Source organism: Marmota flaviventris, chromosome 5 (genome assembly GCF_047511675.1).
Source record: "Marmota flaviventris isolate mMarFla1 chromosome 5, mMarFla1.hap1, whole genome shotgun sequence".
Lineage (NCBI taxonomy): Eukaryota > Metazoa > Chordata > Mammalia > Rodentia > Sciuridae > Marmota > Marmota flaviventris.
This window is the reverse complement of record NC_092502.1, coordinates 29722908-29743737: the sequence shown is the minus strand read 5'-3', so window position 1 is coordinate 29743737 and position 20830 is coordinate 29722908. Positions and strand designations below refer to the sequence as shown.

Genomic DNA, 20830 nt, shown 5'->3' with positions numbered 1-20830 from the left:
TTGGCACATTGATCGGGTTTGGATTATAGGGTACCCTTTGAATCCCACTTGTAGATCTGTGCTAGAGGTACCTCTGTGTGATACTTGAATCTCTCTTATGTGATTAGAGAACACCTTTTCCTTGTCTAGGAGAACAGATGGTTTTAACAGAATGTAGCATTTTAACACCCCATTCAGCAAGATATACAACTGAGTGTTTCTTCCTAAAAGACTTTATAGCATCAGGGAAAGAGAACATGAAGTATGTGCAAATTCCCCCCCACCAGATTTTGTGAATAAATTCCCCTGAAGAAAGTAATACAAAGGATAAGGAAGTCCTCACCATTCCTTCAAGGTCCTCTAGTACCACTTGCTGAGGCTCAGCTTCCAAAGCTCTAGTAAACAGATCCAGTTCTGGAGCCCAGGACCCATTTCATGAAGAGGGTAGGATCAAAACAAGTAATAACTGTATATTGTTTGGTCTTTTATTAACAAGTTAAAATAATAGTGAAACCACTTTGTTTCTCCTCACAAACCAAAATACCCATCTGCTTCCAATAATTTCCTAGGACTGTGGTGGTAGGGCACCTTATTTCATAAAATTATTTCCTGCCGTATATGTTGCATTACTTTCTTTGTTCCTTTTAAGACAAATTTTTTAATTTTTTTTCTCTTAAAAATTAGTTACCCAGGGGCTGGGGTTGTGGCTCAGAGGTAGAGCGCCTAGCATGTGTGATGCACTGTGTTCAATCTTCAGCACCACATAAAAATAAATAAATAAAATAAAGGTATTGTGTCCAACTACAACTAAAAAATAAATAAAAAATAGTTACCCACTAGCGTCTCAAAAGGCTGAGGCAGGAGGGTTCCAAGTTTGAGGCTAGCCTCAGCAATTTTGCAAGGCCCTATCTCAAATTTTAAAGAGTTGGGAATTTGACTCAGTGGTTTAGAGTCTGTGGGTTCAATCTCCAGTACCAAAAACAAAACAAAGGAAAAGTTAGTAGTTTCTACAATGATCATAAGTCAATGCTAGACAAAAAGTTAACTGAGCCACCACAGTCTCCCCTATCCATTCCACTATAGTCAATACACATACACTCACACACAGAAAAGCCACAACAAGAAACATTCCTGAATTTTTATAACAGTAACTTATTTTCATAGGAAATTTTTTACTATTTGTTTATATAAGTCACTTACATAAACAAATAGTAAAAAAATCACTCTAGTCAAGTCACTTTTCGATTATTTTAAAACATTAACATTAAAATGCCAGCATAATAAACATTGTTCTGAAAGTTTTAACCTGTACTCTGTGATGAGAAAAAAGATTTAATCAAGTAGGACAGAAAAAAATGAAAATATCATATCATAATTCGTATTATAGGAACAGGTGGAATTTATCTGCTAACAGCAGAATTCACAAGGGCAAAGACAGATATTTAAGCATATAAACATTTAAAACCTTTCTTTGTTAGAAATACAATAGACTATTAAAATTGGGGAGATATTTACCTCTGTAAAGTAGAGTGGGTGTTCATATCTATTATGATTCAGTGGGGAAAAGCATATAGGATATCAAAAGGTATTTTAGAAAAGAAGAAATACTAATTATTCTTTAAGCCAATACCAGTTACTGAATCTCATCAATAATGGAAGAAATGAAAAATAAAATAATTACATATTTTTGGAGGAAAAGGGCTTTCAAAAGGAGGAAAGTGAAGTAAGATATTATTATATAAACCATTTAAATAAGAATCAACAATTTTATGCTCTCACATTTGAGGATTATAAAATATAATCTCACTGGGGGACATTTTGGCAATGTCTCAAAAATCTTCAAGAGCCAAGCACAGTGATGCATGCTTGGCTGTAATGATGTAATACCAGATAATCAGGATTCTGAGGCAAAAGGATCATAAGTGCAAGGCCAGACTAGGCAACTTAACAAGACCCTGTCTTCAAATAAAAGGAGTTGGAGATGTGTAATGTAGTGATAGAGCTACAGTACCAGAAGGAAAAACTAAGGCTTAGTTTTGTTTTTTTTTTTTTTGAAGGTTTTCACAGAGGAAATAATCTGATTGCCTACAAATATTTATCTATTTTGGGGGTGAGGAAGGAGTCTAGGTCATAATATCTTAACAAATATGTAAAATGGTAAACAATAAATGTTTATCATTAGGGGTTTGGATAATTGAAATATATAAGTTATATATTATGGAGTTCTTTGCCTGTATTTAAAATAATTTTATAGAACATTGACATCATAATGTTTATAATAAATGAAAAAAATATGAGTTCTAAGCCAGACAATAATATGATCCTAATTTTTATCTTTCTGAACATGTATTATCGTGTTTTGTCACCTAAAAAAAAATAGTAGATAACATTTTTATCAATAAATGCCATAGTGATTTCTATATGAATAATTAATCACCTACACGAAATAGGAAAATAAATTGCAACATTTGCAGAAATAGTTATGTTCCAAATTGTTTTTGAAGAGTTTAAAAGTAATTTTCATGAAAATAATAAGGCATTTTTTTATTTATATAGATATTCCTGATCAAGTTATAAGAGTTTTCAAAGCAGATCAGCAAAGTTGCTACATTATCATCAGTAAAGACACTACAGCTAAAGAAGTAGTTTGTCATGCTGTTCATGAATTTGGTTTGACTGGTGCATCCGACACATATTCTCTTTGTGAAGTTTCTGTTACTCCAGAGGGTGTCATAAAGCAGAGAAGACTTCCTGACCAGTTCTCCAAATTAGCTGATAGAATTCAACTCAATGGAAGGTGAATAAGCTTCTTAGTGAATGTGATTATTTGCGGGGGGGGGGGGGGGGGGGGGTGTTATGATTCCCTGTTAAAATGCGTATTTTAAGTACAAACGTCATGTTTTATTACTACCGAATTCTCTCTAAAAATTGAAAGTAGGGTTTCTTTCTTTTCTAAGCTTTTCTTATCTCTATAATTATAAAATAGAATCTTAGGATATTCTTAAGACTTCCATAAATTGGAGATAATAAAAGAGAAAACAGTTTGCTAAGAACCAGCCTCACTAAAAGCAAGATGCTGGTAAATCAGAGCTGAGTGAGGCGGTGCACACCTGTAATCCTAGCAGCTCAGGAGGCTGAGTTAGGAAGATCATGAGTTCAACGCCAGCCTCACTAAAAGCAAGATGCTAAGCAACTCAGTGAGACCCTGTCTCTAAATAAAATCCAAAATAGAGCTGGGGATGTAGCTCAGTGGTTGAGCAACCCTGAGTTCAACTCCCAGTAGCCCCTTCTGCAAAAAAAAAAAAAAAGTTATAAAATCAGTAGTGTGTTCTAATGCTTGTTTTTTGTTTTTTACAGAAGAGGCAGCAGAATAATACAAATCTGTATCAGTATCTGAATATGCATATGTATTAATGTATAAATTTAGGGTTTTTAGATGTAGATGGACAGCATGCCTTTATTTATTTTTTATGTGGTGCTGAGGATCAAACCCAGTGCCTCACACATGCTAGGCAAGCACTCTGCCACTGAGCTACAGCCCAGCCTTAAATTTAGTTTTGAAACGCCTAGTGTAGGCAAAAGAAACCATTCATTATTCTTTTCCAAATAGTTTTACTTTTATGAATGTACAGAATTTTTAAATTTTTGTCTGAAAGTTATTGGATAATCTAGAAGATTGTTTTGGTATTATTCCTTTCTCTGATAACTTTCTCTGAAAATAATCTTTTTTAGTGACTCAGTTTTACATGTAGAACCTTGGAAACCTTAAAATGACAATCTGTCATGGTTGCCTCAAGTCTGCTTGTAGGCTATACAATTTATGGCATTAGAGATGAACAAAATAAAGGCTGGAAAAAATTTTTTCTTTGATAATAAAAAAATATATGAACATAGCCAAGTGTAGTAGCACACACCTGTAATCCCATCTACTCGGGAGGTTAAGGCAAGAGGATTGAAGTTTGAGGCCAGCCTCAGCAAGTTAGCAAGACCCTATCTCAATAACATACAGAGGGCTGGGAGTGTGGTTCAATGATAGAGCACCCCTGGGTTCAATTCCCAATATCATTAAAAAAATAAATAGATATATAGATAAATTTAGCCTAATTTGTATTATTAACACCCTATACAATATAGTTCCAACTATAAATAGTGTAGGTCCATCTCTCAGCTTTTAAGTGTCATAGAAATGTTGATTTAAGAGAAGAAAGGAAAATTAAGGTCTTTTGTACAGATACCAATTAATGCTGTTTGCTAGAATGAGAGTTATATTTGACTATTAAAGAAACCACTGGTAGAAAAGTTTCCTTTCCTTCACTTGGAAATTTAGGGAAATAAATAAAACAGAAAGAAGTGAATACAGCAACAGCTTCTAAATAGATATGTAAACAGTCTTGATTCATGTGCTTATTTCACTTGAATCATGATTTCTTCTGTCCATAAACAAATATTTTTATAATACAGCTGTATGTCAGATAATATTCTAGGTGTTGGTCCTCAAGAGAGCTTTTATTCTTAAGAACATGCACACATGGGGCTGGAGTTATAGCTCAGTGGTAGAGCGCTTGCACAAATGAGGGCACTGGCTTCAAACCTCAGCACCACGTAAGTAGCAGAGGTGCACACCTGTAATCCCAGCAGCTTGGGAGGCTGAAACAGGAGGATGGAGAGTTCAAAGCCAGTCTCAGCAAAAGTGAAACACTAAACAACTCAATGAGACCCTGTCTCTAAAAAAAAGAATATACACACATGATTGTTTACACATGGCGAGTAATTTCATCAATGATTAAGTTCCCAGCATAATGAACACTAATTTAAAAAATATTAGATTCTTACTCTGTCAAATGGCTGAATAAGAGGACAACTCCTTAGTAATCTTCTCATTTGGTGGGGTCTAGTGGCACATGCCTGTAATCCTAATGATCTGGGAGGCTTGGGAGGCTGAGGCAGAAAGATCAAAAGTTTGAGGACAGCCTTAGCAACTTAGTGAAACCCTGTCTTAAAATAAAAAGGACTGAGAATATAACTAACTCAGTAGTAAAGTGCCTCTGGGTTTAATTCCCAATACCCCCACTCCCCCCCCAAAAAAAAAAAAACTTTTCATTTAAATTGTTTCCATTTCATATATGAGTGAACATTCTACATAGTAAAGTGATATTTTTGAAACCCATAATGAAGAGGGACAGCACTCTTAACAAATGAAATTACATGTATGATCACATTTATGAAGAATTTTTTTTCCTTTTAGGTATTATTTAAAAAATAATATGGAAACAGAAACTTTATGTTCAGATGAAGATGCTCAAGAACTAGTTAAAGAAAGCCAATTATCCATGCTGCAGCTCAGTACCATTGAGATGGCCACCCAATTATCAATGAGGGACTTCGATTTATTTCGTAATATTGAGCCTACTGAATATATTGATGACCTTTTTAAGTTGGATTCCAAAACAGGAAATACTCACTTGAAAGAGTTTGAGGACATTGTAAACCAAGAGACATTCTGGGTTGCCTCAGAGATTTTAACCGAATCAAATCAACTCAAACGAATGAAAATTATTAAGCATTTTATTAAAATTGCACTTCATTGTCGAGAATGTAAGAACTTCAATTCCATGTTTGCAATAATAAGGTAAGTTAGTACAAATAGGAACAGATATCTATATGTTTTTTTTTCCATGCTATTACACATGAAGCTGATTTTCTGCATAGGTATTAAGTGCCTAGGAAAAGAAAAGTTCAATTAATAAGACTTCATTGAAGCATTATTAGATTTCATGCACTTTCCCATCAATACCATTAGAATGGAATATTTGTTTCTTCCATCTTTCTGTCGCTTAAAAATACCGCCCCCCTTTTTAATTGAATGCAAATCATTCCCTTCCCACCTTTTTTCCCCTCCTTTCAATGATCACACCCTTTTTGATGCACGCCCAGTGAGCTAAGCTAGTCTTTATCATAGACTTATGATAAAGATACTTAAACATGCATAGAACATAGACTTATGTACTATGCATGTTTAAGTACCTGCCTCACTATTATTTGACACTGAAAAATCAGTGTGGTATCGATTTTCTGACCTAAATTGCTATTTTGAAATAACAGCCAAAATACTTTCAACCATTTGATAAGTTCTTCCTATTTGCCAGGCACTGCATGGGGCATTATGGGACATATTGTTATTTAAGCAAGCTAAGCCGTTAGAATTATAAAAATTCTTAAATGTTTATAAGCCTGGGATTTATAGATGGTTACATGAGCTTTCCCTACTACCTTCTGTCTGCTCATTGTGAGAAGCCAATTCTAGATAATTTATTTTCTGACCTTCATCCAGCACACTGCTCATCAAAAAAAGGGATTCTTCTTAAAGCAAGTCTGATTTTAAAGAGGAAAGGAGTTATATAGTTAGGTCAATTTGAAGGCTTTTTGTGTGTGTGTGTGCTGGGGATTGAACCCAGGGCTTTGTGCATGTGAGGCAAGCGCTCTATGAATTTAGCTATATCCCCAGCCCTGAAGGCCATATTTTATATACAGCAGCCTAATTTTTTTTCCCTTCCCACTGCCACCAAAACACACATGTGTTCCTGTCACTCATGTGGGGTATTTAATCATGAGTCTGTCATGGTAATATGATGCCCTTTGTAGTGAGTTAACCAGTGCTACAATTGAACTAGACACTGTAGAAGTATTGAATAGAGATTATCAAAGTGACTTTACAATCAGCTGTGCCTGTACTTGAATTTAGCCTCTCCCATGTAGTAGCAGGGTGTTGATGGGAAACTTAAGACTAGTTTTCTCATCTGTAAGATACAGGAGTTATACCACTTATCTCACATTTTTTTTTAACATTAGGTGTAAAATAGAAGAGAGATGCCACTGATAAACACTTGGAAGGCTAGAAAGTCACTCTGTATAGGAAGCATCAGGTAAAAGATTTGAGAGTTATAGGCTCAGTTTAGAGTATCCTATGAAGAAAATTGACATGGAGAGAGAGAGTGGATGATCTCTGTTTAAAAAGAGTATAGAAAGAAAATGGTAGAGGACTAAAAAACTAAACCTTGTATTATCTTCTGTGGGCAACTAAGAAGAGAGTCCAACCAAAGATGGAGAATCATTACAAAGCAGCACAGTAATGATAGTGTAATTAAAAGCAGGGAATTTGAGAGAAGGTGGTGGACAGTAGCTCAAAGAAGGGTGTAGGAAAGGCCCAAGGTTTAGTTAAGATGATTTGTTTTGTTACAGAGAACATTTATTATACACAATTTCCATGGTTTATGTGAATATAACTGCTTTGTATTCTTGTATTTAAATTCAGGTTTATCAAAGAATATATTCTTTTCATTGGAGATGGAATAGGTGAATCATTTTGTTCTGACCAAGATTAAATAGCATTTTGTATTAAAAATAAATTTAATTTTTGAAAAAACATTACATACACATAGAAAAAATTCAAAAGATACTTTAAAAAGTACACAGTGTTTTGGTACCAGTACCATGCTGTTTTTGTTACTATTGCTCTGTAATATAGTTTTAAGTCTGGTCTTATATTTGATAAAGGAGCTAAAAGCATGCAATGGAGGGAGGATAGCATCTTCAACAAATGGTGCTGGGAAAACTGGAAATCCATATGCAACAAAATGAAACTGAATCCCCTCCTCTCGCCATGCACAAAAGTTAACTCAAAGTGGATCAAGGAGCTAGATATCAAATCAGAGACTCTGAGTCTGATAGAAGAAAAAGTTGGCTACGATCTACATATTGTAGGGTCGGGCTCCAAATTCCTTAATAGGACACCCATAGCACAAAAGTTGATAACAAAAATCAACAAATGGGACTTACTTAAACTGAAAAGTTTTCTCTCAGCAAGAGAAACAATAAAAGAGGTAAATAGGGAGCCTACATCATGGGAACAAATTTTTACTCCTCACACTTCAGATAGAGCCCTAATATCCAGAGTATACAAAGAACTCAAAAAATTAGACAATAAGAAAACAAATAACCCAATCAACAAATGGGCCAAAGACCTGAACAGACACTTCTCAGAGGAGGACATACAATCAATCAACAAGTACATGAAAAAATGCTCACCATCTCTAGCAGTCAGAGAAATGCAAATCAAAACCACCCTAAGATACCATCTCACTCCAGTAAGATTGGCAGCCACTATGAAGTCAAACAACAACAAGTGCTGGAGAGGATGTGGGGAAAAGGGTACTCTTGTACATTGCTGGTGGGACTGCAAACTGGTGCGGCCAATCTGGAAATCAGTATGGAGATTCCTGGGAAAGCTGGGAATGGAACCACCATTTGACCCAGCTATTGCCCTTCTTGGACTTTTCCCCGAAGACCTTAAAAGAGCGTACTACAGGGATACTGCTACATCGATGTTCATAGCAGCACAATTCACAATTGCTAGACTGTGGAACCAACCCAGATGCCCTTCAATAGATGAATGGATAAAAAAAATGTGGCATTTATACACCATGGAGTATTACGCAGCACTAAAAAATGACAAAATCATAGAATTTGCAGGGAAATGGATGGCACTAGAGCAGATTATGCTTAGTGAAGCTAGCCAATCCCTAAAAAACAAATACCAAATGTCTTCTTTGATATAATGAGAGCAACTAAGAACAGAGCAGGGAGGAAGAGCAGGAAGAAAAGATTAACATTAAACAGATAGATGAGGTGGGATGGAAAGGGAGAGAAAAGGGAAATTGCATGGTAATGGAGGGAGACCCTCATTGTTATACAAAATTACATATAAGAGGTTGTGAGGGGAATGGGAAAATAAACAAGGAGAGATACGAATTACAGTGGATGGGGTAGAGAGAGAAGATGGGAGGGGAGGGAGGGGGGATGGTAGAGGATAGGATAGGTAGCAGAATGCAACAGTCACTAGTATGGCAATATGTAAAAACGTGGGTGTGTAACTATGTGATTCTGCAATCTGTATTTGGGGTAAAATTGGGAGTTCATAACCAACTTGAATCTAATGTATGAAATATGATATGTCAAGAGCTTTATAATGTTTTTAACAACCAATAAAAAAAAAATTAAAAAAAAAAAAAAAAAAAAAAAAAGTACACAGTGTAGGGCTGGGGTCGTGGCACAAAGGATGAGCGCTTGCCTCACATGTATGAGGCATTGGGTTCAATTCTCAGCGCCACATATAAAAAATTTTAAATAATAATAAATAAATTTTAAAAACAAGTTTTAAAAAAACTGCACAAAGTAATTCTCTTCCACTTAATCTCCAGTCCATCCATATTTCTCTCCTATCTTGGTTTATTTAGGGGCTTATTGTTTGTTTTGTTTTGGGTTTTGGCAGGTTTATGTTCCCTGGTACCTCAGGTAATTTTCTTACACTTAGTTTCATACTTTCAGAAATACCTTTCCTGATTTTGAAAGTATTTTCTTTTTTGTTCGATAGGTTGGTCCATTTTCTTTCTATACTCTTTGATTGATCATAGAGATTATTCCAAATTAGTACCTATAAAGATGCCTCAGGGTTTTTTTAAATTTTTTTTCTTTAAGTTGTAGATGGACCCAATACCTTTATTTTATTTGTTTATTTTTGTGCCGTTCTGAGGATCAAACCCAGTGTCTCACACATGCTAAGTGAGCACTCTACCACTGAGCCACAACCCCAGCCCCAGATGCCTCAGTTTTTAAAGCAACTACAGAGTATTCCTTTATACATTATTTGTGGGTCATTCTAAATTTTGACCTTAAGCTACTTAAGACAATGTATGATGTTTGTATTTGCTATACTTACGCCTTTTTTTTTTTTTTCCTTTAATAATCATTTTTCTTTCTTGGAGATTCTACATTTTACATTTTTTTAAGAACAAATATAAATGCTTTGGTTTGAATCCAGTGTTGGCACTTAATAAGTGAACTGAGTTTTCTCATCTGTAAAATGGGGAATCATGGTAGTTCCTGTCTCATAGGGTTAATTCAGTGAATTAGTACATTGAAAGCTCTCAGAACTTTATACTATTATAGTTTGATTTATATTAACAGTTTTTATTAATCTTCAGTTCACTTTAATGTAAATAGTGAGGTAGGAAAATATATCTTACTTTGTTCCAAATGCCTTCTTGGTTATCCAGAATAATTAATCTTTTCTCCTAAAATATAATACTGTCATATACTAAAATTCCATACATATTTTTGGTCTGTTTCTGGCATTCCACTTCATTTATTTATCCCTTCATTTACTGTTTAAATTGCTAAAACGTTAAATTTTAAGAACTGATAGACTTGTACTATTATCTGGCTATTTTCAGCATGTTTGTTTCATATGAACTTTAGTGTTAACTCATTTAATTCTTTTAAAAAGTTTTGTGGGTATTTTCAGTGGATTACATTAAATAGATTAGACTGATTTAGCAGCTACTTGACATACCAATGCCTTGTTACACCTAAGAACAATTAACTTCACTTCTCATTTTCTTGTTTCTTTGGCAGTTATAGGTTGTTTATATAAATCTTGAACATTTCTTTGAATGTTTAATACCTTTTAATGCTGTTCTGAATGGAATCCTTATAATCACTTGTTGCACCTGCCTAAGGATTCTAACGTTTATGTATATCAGTTTTGTATACCCTAATCTTACTACATTTTAATTTCTAATAATTTTCAGTTAATTCTTTTGGGATTTTGAGTTAGACAGTCTAATATTTAAACTACTAATAATAACTTGACCTTTTATTCCATGTATCTATTTTTTTATTTAGTCTGTTTCTATCTGCTGGTACTTTCACATTAAATAGTAATTGTAATTATGAGCCTCTATGCATAATTTGCAGCTCTTAATAAGAATGTTTCCTGTGCTTCTTCATTAAACATAATGCAGACTGGGTTCAAAAATATATGATTGAATTCTCTTCTTACTGGTTTTCTAAATATTAATTGCATATTAGTATTAAATTATTTTAATAGTTTCCTGAAAATGAATTACCTTTCTAATCTGGCGTGAGCTCCATTTAAGCATGGTAAATTTTATAGTGTTGTATCTTTCTGATTTGTGTGGCTTTTTTGTGGATTTTAACGCCAATAGCATGCTGGCTTCATAAAATTTGAAAGTGTTCATTCATTATTTATGCTCTGTAACAATTTAAATCTCATTGGAGGTAATTATTTGGTTGACAGTTTGAAAGGACTCATAAGTGAAATTCTCTGGGCCTTGATGTTCTTTAATAATCTCTGTAATCGTTCTTTTTCTTTATTATTTGTTCAAAACATTACAAAGCTCTTGACATATCATATTTCATACATTTGAGTCAAGCAGATTATGAACTCCCATTTTTACCCCGTAAACAGATTGCAGAATCACATCGCTTACACATCCACTTTTTTACATACTGCCATACTAGTGTCTGTTGTATTCTGCTGCCCTTCCTATCCTCTACTATCCCCCCTCCCCTCCCAGCTTCTCTCTCTACCCCATCTACAGTAATTCATTTCTCTCTCTTGTTTTTTTCCCCTCACTTCCTCTTATATGTAATTTTATAAAGGAAGGGTTTCCTTCCTTTACCATGCAATTTCCCTTCTCTCTTTCCCTCCCCCCTCTCGTCCCTGTTTAATGGTGATCTTCTTCTCATGCTCTTCCTCCCTATTCTGTTCTTAGATGCTCTCCTTATATCAAAGATGACATTTGGAATTTGTTTTTTAGGGATTGGCTAGCTTCACTTAGCATAATCTGCTCTAGTGCCATTCATTTCCCTGCAAATTCCATGATTTTGTCATTTTTAGTGCAGAGAAATACTCCATTGTGTACAAATGCCACATTTTTTTATCCATTCATCTATTGAAGGGCATCTAGGTTGGTTCCACATTCTAGCTCTTGTGAATTGTGATGCTATGAACATCGTTGTAGCAGTATCCTTATAGTACGCTCTTTTAAGGTCTTTAGGGAATAGTCCAAGAAGGGGAATAGCTGGGTCAAATGGTGGTTCCATTCCCAGCTTTCCAAGGGATCTCCATACTGCTTTCCAAATTGGCCGCACCAATTTGCAGCCCCACCAGCAATGTACAAGTGTACCCTTTTCCCCACATCCTCGCCAGCACTTGTTGTTGTTTGACTTCATAATGGCTGCCAATCTTACTGGAGTGAGATGGTATCTTAGGGTGGTTTTGATTTGCATTTCTCTGACTGCTAGAGATGGTAAGCATTTTTTCATGTACTTGTTGATTCATTGTATGTCCTCCTCTGAGAAGTGTCTGTTCAGGTCCTTGGCCCATTTGTTGATTCAGTTATTTGTTATCTATTGTTTAATTTTTTGAGTTCTTTGTATACTCTGGATATTAGGGCTCTATCTGAAGTGTGAGGAGTAAAAATTTGTTCCCAGGATGTAGGCTTCTTATTTACCTCTCTTATTGTTTCTCTTGCTGAGAAAAAACTTTTTAGCTTAAGTAAGTCCCATTTGTTGATTCTTGTTATTAACTCTTGTGCTATGGGTGTCCTATTAAGGAATTTGGAGCCCGACCCCACAATATGTAGATCGGAGCCAACTTTTTCTTCTATCAGACGCAGAGTCTCTGATTTGATATCAAGCTCCTTCATCCATTTTGAGTTAACTTTTGTGCATGGTGAGAGAAAGGGATTCAGTTTCATTTTGTTGCATATGGATTTCCAGTTTTCCCAGCACCATTTGTTGAAGATGCTATCCTTCCTCCATTGCATGCTTTTATCCCCTTTATCAAATATAAGATAGTTTTAACTTTGTGGATTAGTCTCTGTGTCCTCTATTCTGTACCATTGGTCCACCTGCCTGTTTTGGTACCAGTACCATGCTGTTTTTGTTACTATTGCTCTGTAGTATAGTTTGAAATCTGGTATCGCTATACCGCCTGATTCACACTTCCTGCTTAGAGTTGCTTTTGCTATTCTGGGTCTTTTATTTTTCCATATGAATTTCATGATTGCTTTATCTATTTCTACAAGAAATGCCATTGGGATTTTGATTGGCATCGCATTAAACCTATAGAGAACTTTTGGTAATATCGCCATTTTGATGATGTTAGTTCTGCCTATCCATGAACAGGGTATATTTTTCCATCTTCTAAGATCTTCTTCTATTTCTCTTTAGGGTTCTGTAGTTTTCATTGTATAAATCTTTCACCTCTTTTGTTAGGTTGATTCCCAAGTTTTTTTTTTTTTTTTTTTTTTAGGATATTGTGAATGGGGTGTTTTTCCTCATTTCCATTTCAGATTGTCGCTGATATAGAGAAATGCCTTTGATTTATGCGTGTTGATTTTATATCCTGCCACTTTGCTGAATTCATTTATTAGTTCTAGTAGTTTCTTTGTAGATCCTTTTGGGTCTTCTAGGTATAGAATCACGTCTCTGCAAATAGTGATAATTTAAGTTCTTCTTTTCCTATTTTTATGCCTTTAATTTCTTTCGTCTGTCTAATTGCTCTGACCAGTGTTTCGAGAACTATATTGAAGAGAAGTGGTGATAGAGGGCATCCCTGTTTTGTTCCAGAATTTAGAGGGAATGCCTTCAATTTTTCTCCATTCAGAGTGATGCTAGCCTGAGGCTTAGCATAGATAGCTTTTACAATGTTGAGGTAAGATCCTGTTATCCCTAGTTTTTCTAATGTTTTGAACATAAAGGGATGTTGTACTTTGTCAAATTCTTTTCCTGCGTCTATCGAGATGATCACATGTTTGTTATCTTAAGTCTGTTGATGTGGTGAATAACATTTATTGATTTCCGTATATTGAACCAGCCTTGCATCCCATGGATAAATCCTACTTGATCATGGTGCACAATTTTTTTGATGTGTTTTTGTATCCGATTCGCCAGAATTTTATTGAGGATTTTTGCATCTAGGTTCATTAGAGATATTGGTCTGTAGTTCTCTTTCTTTGAGGTGTCTTTGTCTGGTTTCGGAATCAGGGTGATGTTGGCCTCATAGAATGAATTTGAAAGAGCTCCCTCTTTTTCTATTTCCTGAAATAACTTGAAAAGTATTGGTATTAATTCTTCTTTAAAGGTTTTGTAAAACTCCGCTGTATACCCATCCGGTGCTGGGCTTTTCTTGGTTGGTAGTCTTTTGATTACTTCTTCTGTTTCATCCATTGATATTGGTGTGTTCAAATTGTGTTTATCCTCTTGACTCAGTCTGGGCAAATCATATGACTTAAGAAATTTATCGATGTCTTCACTATCTTCTGTTTTATTGGAATATAGGGTTTCAACATAATTTCTAATTGTCTTCTGTATTTCTGTAGCATCTGTTGTGATATTGCCTTTTTCATCCCGTATGTTAGTAATTTGAGTTCTCTCTCTTCTTCTCTTCGTTAGCATGGCTAAGGGTCTGTCGATCTTATTATTTTTTCGAAGAACCAACTTTTAGTTTTGTCAATTTTTTCAATAGTTTCTTTTGTTTCAATTTTGTTGATTTCCGCTCTGATTTTAATTATTTCTTGGCCTTCTGCTACATTTGATGTTGGTTTGCTCTTCCTTTTCTAGGGCTTTGAGATGAAGTGTGAGCTCGTTTATTTGTTGGTTTTTTTTTTTTTGAGGAATGACTTCCAGGCGATGTATTTCCCTCTTAAAACTGCTTTCATTGTGTCCCATAGATTCCGATATATTGTGTCTGTATTTTCATTTACCTCTAAGAATTTTTTGATTTCCTCCTTTGTGTCTTCTGTAACCCATTGATCATTCAGTAACATATTGTTCATTTTCCATGTGATGTAGGATTTTTCCTTCCTCCTTTTATCATTGATTTCCAGTTTCATTCCATTATGATCAGATAAAATGCATGGTATTATCTCCACCCCTTTATATTTACTGAGGGTTGCCCTATGGCATAATATATGGTCTATTTTTGAGAAGGATCCATGTGCTACTGAGAAAAAAGTATATCCACTTGATGATGGTTGATATATTCTATATATGTCAATTAAGTCTAGGTTATTGATTGTGATATTGAGTTCTATAGTTTCTTTATTCAACTTTTGTTTGGAGGATCTGTCCATTGGTGAGACAGGTGTGTTGAAGTCACCCATAATTATTGTGTTGTGGTCTATTTGATTCTTGAACTTGAGGAGAGTTTGTTTTATGAACGTCGCAGCACCCTTATTTGGTGCATAAATATTGATAATTGTTATGTCTTGTTGGTGAATGGTTCCTTTTAACAGTATATAATGTCCTTCCTTATCCCTTTTGATTAACTTAGTCTTGAAGTCAATTTTATTCGATATGAGGATGGCCACCCCTGCTTGCTTATGAGGACCGTGTGTGTGGTATATTTTTTCCCAACCTTTCACCTTCAGCCTGTGTATGTCTTTTCCAATCAGATGTGTCTCCTGGAGGCAGCATATTGTTGGATTTGTTTTTTTAATCCAGGTTACCAGGCTATGTCGCTTTATTGGTGAGTTTAAGCCATTAACATTTAGAGTTACTATTGATATATGGTTTGTACTTCCAGCCATGTTTGATTATTTATCTTTTTTTTTTTTTAATTTGGTTTGTTTCTCCATGATTAGCTTTCTCCACGCCCTCTGGGTTTACTGAGGTACTTCCCACTGTTGGTTTTGGTTATTGTTTTTCATTTCTTCCTCGTGTAGTGTTTTGCTCAAAATGCTTTGCAATGCTGTTTTTCTGGCTGCAAATTCTTTTAACTTTTGTTTATCATGAAAGATTTTTATTTTGTTGTCATACCTGAAGCTTAATTTTGCTGGATACAAAATTCTTGGTTGGCATCCATTGCCTTTCAGTGTTTGAAATACGTTGTTCCAGGATCTTCTTGCTTTCAGCGTCTGTGATGAAAAATCCGTTGTTAACCTTATTGGTTTACCCCTGAATGTAATCTGCCTCCTTTCTCTTGTAGCTTTTAATATTTTCCCTTTGTTCTGAATATTGGATATCTTCATAACAATGTGTCTTGGCGTTGGTCTACTGTGATTTTGTATACACGGTGTCCTGTATGCATCTACAATTTGTACATCTGTTTCCTTTTTTATTTCTGGAAAGTTTTCTATAATTATTTCATTCAGCTGGTTGCTCATTCTGTTGGTTTGAACCTCTATACCTTCCTCTATCCCGATGACTCTTAAGTTTGTTTTTTTTTATGTTATCCCATATCTCCTGGATGTTTTTCTCGTGATTTTTTTTCAGCCTTTCTGAGTTGGCTAGACTCTTTTCAAGTTGATATATTTTGTCTTCATTATCTGACGTTCTGGCTTCTACTTGCTCCACTCTGTTAATGATACTCTCATTTGAGTTTTTAATTTGGTTTATAGTTTCCTTCATTTCTAGAATTATTGTTTGATTTTTTTAATAATCTCTATCTCCTGATAAAGATGCTATTTTGCTTCTTTTATCTGTTTTTATTTAATTCATTTTCAATGTGTTCTTTCATTGTTTGAATTTGCTGTCTCATATCCTCCTTAAGATTCCATTCCATCTCTCTAAGGTATTCCTTGAGTTCTGTATTTGACCATTTTTCTGATGCCTCTAGGTCCTCCTGAGTATTTAGGCTGTCCTGCATTGTTTGTACTCCTTTTCTTCCTTGTCATGCTGCTCATGTTACTTCTTGTTCTGTTTGACTGCTGAGTTACTGTTTACTCCTATAAATTTATTTGGTTTTGTGTGTCTCTGGGGTCTCTCTTTTGTGATGGGAGACTATGACTAGAGATGATGAGTTTTGTTGCACTTTAATGCAGATTCATTCATTTCCTAAACTGTGTACAGATTCTGATGGCATATAGTGGTCTGCGGTTTGGTCTTGGGACTTATATTTAGGTCGAATGATGTGATGGTATTGAGGATGGTATCTCTTGGCAACCTTGGAGGGTTGCTCTACTGATGAGATATTAACAGGAGAAAAGTCTGGAGTATTTGGGGGTAGCTAGGGACTTGGTAGCACTATATAACGCCTCGGAACATTGACCTATACATATTTAGTAAATTACACATAAACAGCGTCATGATGCTTGGGAGGAAAGGTATTAGAAGGGAAGGGAAGAAGTCACTAAAGAGAATGAGAGTAAACAGGTAGAATTCAAGGAAAGGGGAATAAGGAAATTGAAAAGAAATGAAAAGACAAAATAAAAATTAGAAAAGAAAAAAATTTAAAAAATAAAAACTAATAATTAAAAACTTTAAAAAAAAATTTTTAAATGAAAAAAAACCAAATAATAAAAAAAAATTTAAAAATGCAGTCTTAGAGTTCGATTAACTTCTCTTCCAGTAGGTGGAGCTGTGCCCACCGGGCCAAGCTTCTCCTCTCAATATGCGGAAACCAATCACTCTGCAGCAGCTCGACTGGGCGGGTCTCCAATCCTGAGTGCCTAGGACCTTGTCTTGTGTCTAGTCACTTCCCCACTTTTCCTCCAGCCAGGCCCCGCTCACCAGTGACGCTCACCACAATACTGGCTACACGCCAGGTCTGCTGCTCCCAGGAGCCCTATTTTCTTGAACGACTGGGCACACTCTCCCTGTTTGCCATTCCCTCGAACCCTAAGTTTGTGGAGCTTGGGGCTGAGAACCCTCAGCGTATTTTGCTTGCCCTCCGGTAGCCACTCCCCCAGTAGCTGGTGCAAGAGACCTCAGTTGTCAGCACTGGTGGGAGCGGTAGCCGGGGGTCCCGCGCCGCTCCTGATTCCCTTGGTCTGACTATCGCACTCAGGGGAGAGCTGGGAGGGGCCCTTGAGGTTTCCCCGCTGTGTGGACAGGGAAGGCTAGGGGGTTACACACCTGCCGCCTCCGGTTTCAATGAAGTTATCTCCTCCGCCGCATTCTGGTGACGTCAGTTCTCTGCCATGGTGGTATCCCATGCGAATGGTGACAGTTCGTTCCCCTTTGCCGGGTGACCAATGCAACGGGTGGGTCCTGACCGGCTCTCCCAAGCCCCGTCTCAATCCTGTGGCCACTGCCTATGAAGGCTCAGTTGGTATTAACCTCCGCAGGTTCAGAAGGGCCGACCAGTTGTTTAAGCAGGAGCGTTTAGCGCTGAGTCACAGCGGTTTGTCTGCAAGACGCAGGCGAACGGGAGCCTGAATTCAGCCGATCCGGGCTTGGTGTGTGTTCTGAGAGGCGCATACTGTTCACCCCAGATCCACATTAGCTCAGCATTGCCTAGTGACCCTGAGCAAACAGCATTTAGACGGTTTAAGACTCCCTATGCCCGCGCAGCTGAAGAGGTCAGAGACTTGATCTCTCCGCGCCCGCCGCCATGTTGGATCTTATTATAAATGTAATCTCTGTTATCTTGAGACCAGGAGCAACGTAGTACACCTGTAATCCCAGCAACTTGGGAGACTGAGGCAGGAGGATTGCAAATTAAAGGCCAACCTCAACAATTTAGTGAGGCTCTGTCTCAAAATAAAAAGAGTGGGAATGTAGCTCAATGGTAAAGTGCCCCAGTAACTATTCCCACCTCCAAAAAAAAAAAATCTACAATGGCATGGGTGTTTCAGTTTCAGTGTGTCCTAAAATAAAGGTCAGCACACTGCAGGTGAAATGCTTTCTGCTTTGTTGGCTATATAGTCTCCTTTTTGCTGGTGGGTGGGGGGGTGCTGGGGATCGAACCCAGGGCCTTGTGCATACAAAGCAAGCACTCTGCCAACTGAGCTGTATCCCCAGCCCTATATAGTCTCTTAAAACTACTCAATTCTGCCATTGTAGCATAAAAGTACACCCATAAAAAGTAAGTAAACAAATTGTTGTAGGTGTGTTCCAATAAATTTTTACTTACAGAAATAGGCAGTGGACCTAATTTGGTCCACTAGTTGTCATTTGATGATCATAATATATATCAAATGACTGTAATATATCATTTGTTTTATCTGAATTTTAAAAAATTAACTTGATTTTGGACCAAATGAAAATAAGCTTTTTCCTGAAAGGGGGGGGGGCGGGATCAAAACTGGTAAGACTTACTCAAGATTGAAAAATAGTTTTCCTGGTTGTAATGTGAAGATCACTCCAAATTAGATTATTCTGACTTCTTTAAGGATCTTTAGTACTGATTGTGACAAGATAATATTGTAGCACCTTCAACATTAATGGTATGAGAGTTGGGATTGTATTTACCCAATTCCTCTTTTTGTTTTTTTATTTTCCTAATATGGAAGTTGCGGGGCTGAAGGGTGTAGCTCAGTAGTAGAGTGCTTGCCTGGCATGCAGAAAGGCCCTAGGTTCAATCACCAGCACCATAAGAAAAAAAAAAAAAAAGAATCTAATATAGTGTTGGGCAAGTTGTCAGTGCTTAATTCATATTATCAGTGGATGAATAAATAAAAACCATGTAAGTTTGAAATATTTTTTTATAATATCATTATGGAATATTTGAGCATTAAAAAATCAAATTCTGATTCCATATAAATTTGATTTTATTCCTGTTATGAATGTTCCACTGTATTGATTTTTTTTTTATATTTTATTAGTTGTTGATAAGCCTTTATTTATTTATATGCAGTGCTGAGAATTGAACCCAGTGCCTCACACATGCTAGGCAGGCACTCTATCACTGAGCCACAAAAAGAATGTATTAAGATTCTTTTGATTATAAGTCAGGAGCACAGTTACTGCTTTAAAGGGGACGGGGGGAGTAAAGCCTTTGTGCAGGGATGACGCAAAATTCATGAAGCGTTCCATATTTTTCTGAATACATGTATGAAGACATGAATGGTGTCAAAATACTTTGTTTACAATCAGTGACTTGAAAAATTGTGCTCTATATGTATAATATGAAATGAATTTCATTCTGCCATCATGTATAACAAATTAGAATAAATAAATTATTTTTTTTTTAAAAAGTAAAGAATGGAGGGAAATTGCCTGAGGGACAGATGGATCCCAGGAATCAACTGTGTTCTTAGGATCTTCTCTCTTTGTGAACTGTGCTCTGAACCTATTTGTTTACTTGATTCTCTTCTATTGAGAGAAGTACTAGAGAATGGAAACTACAAAAGAAACTGTCAAAAGGCTTATGTGGTCCTTAATCAACAAGCCCTTTGAAAGTGAGCACTGTTGACTCTCTGCTTTAGTATATATGGTCATCGATAAAAACACTTGTGTCACATACTCATTCTTGTACCAATTGTGTCAGCATAGTTGATACAAGACCAGTTTAGGTAATACGCCCACCCTATGACAAAGGTAGGAAGCAAGATAGAGAGGGAGAAGGAAACATCATGGTTGATAGCCTCACTGGAATCAGAATCAGGAACTGTTTATCCAACAGAGGGAACAGTGTTCATGGAAGAATAAGGTTAAAACTGTTCTGGGTGGGGGTGGGGGAGTAGCTACTACAGTCCACTGTCATATTCAGACAGTTTTAATATTCTTCGCATATATTTTGAGGAACTCCATTCCTTCTAGATTTCACTGAACTAAAAAATAAAAAAAGGGAAAAAAATAAAATAAAAATGAAAATTAGGTACACTGTATGTTCTTAAAATTTCATGTGTATCTATGGTTATTTTGCCTGTTCTTATTTCTTAGTCTTATATATTTAACTCCCATGAGCTACCAAGCATTGTTTTAATTTGAGTAGTCTTTAACGCTGCTCATTTTAGTGTTTTTCTTTTTATTTCTCCAATCATGTCTTGGTTGGTTGAAGTTTGTTTTCTGTTCATTACTTGAAGAAGGACTTGTGGAAATTATATTTCCTGAGCATATTCAAAGTATCTTTTTGTTGCAATTCAACATGACTTGACAGTTAGGCTATTGTTTCATACATCATTTCTTGGGGGATTTTATAAACAGTGGCTCTTGAACTGATATTTTATGTGGCTATTTAGTTCATAAAATTTGCTTTACTTTCTCTTCTCTCCCACACTCCCAGGTTCTTCCTATTTCTCTGAAGTTATTTACATAGATG

At 36.0% G+C, this 20830-nt stretch overlaps 1 protein-coding gene across 9 annotated transcripts in view; it reads left to right on the top strand.

Moving 5' to 3' along the window:
• The window catches only part of LOC114080969 (rap guanine nucleotide exchange factor 6), a 223218-nt gene that overhangs the window by 168990 nt on the left and 33398 nt on the right, over window positions 1–20830 (top strand). For all 9 annotated transcript variants that reach the window (XM_071612047.1, XM_071612046.1, XM_071612048.1 and 6 more), the window contains 2 exons: window positions 2536–2776; window positions 5225–5608. In XM_071612047.1, the coding sequence (XP_071468148.1) occupies window positions 2536–2776; window positions 5225–5608 (625 nt within the window). The remainder of the gene's footprint in view (window positions 1–2535; window positions 2777–5224; window positions 5609–20830) is intronic.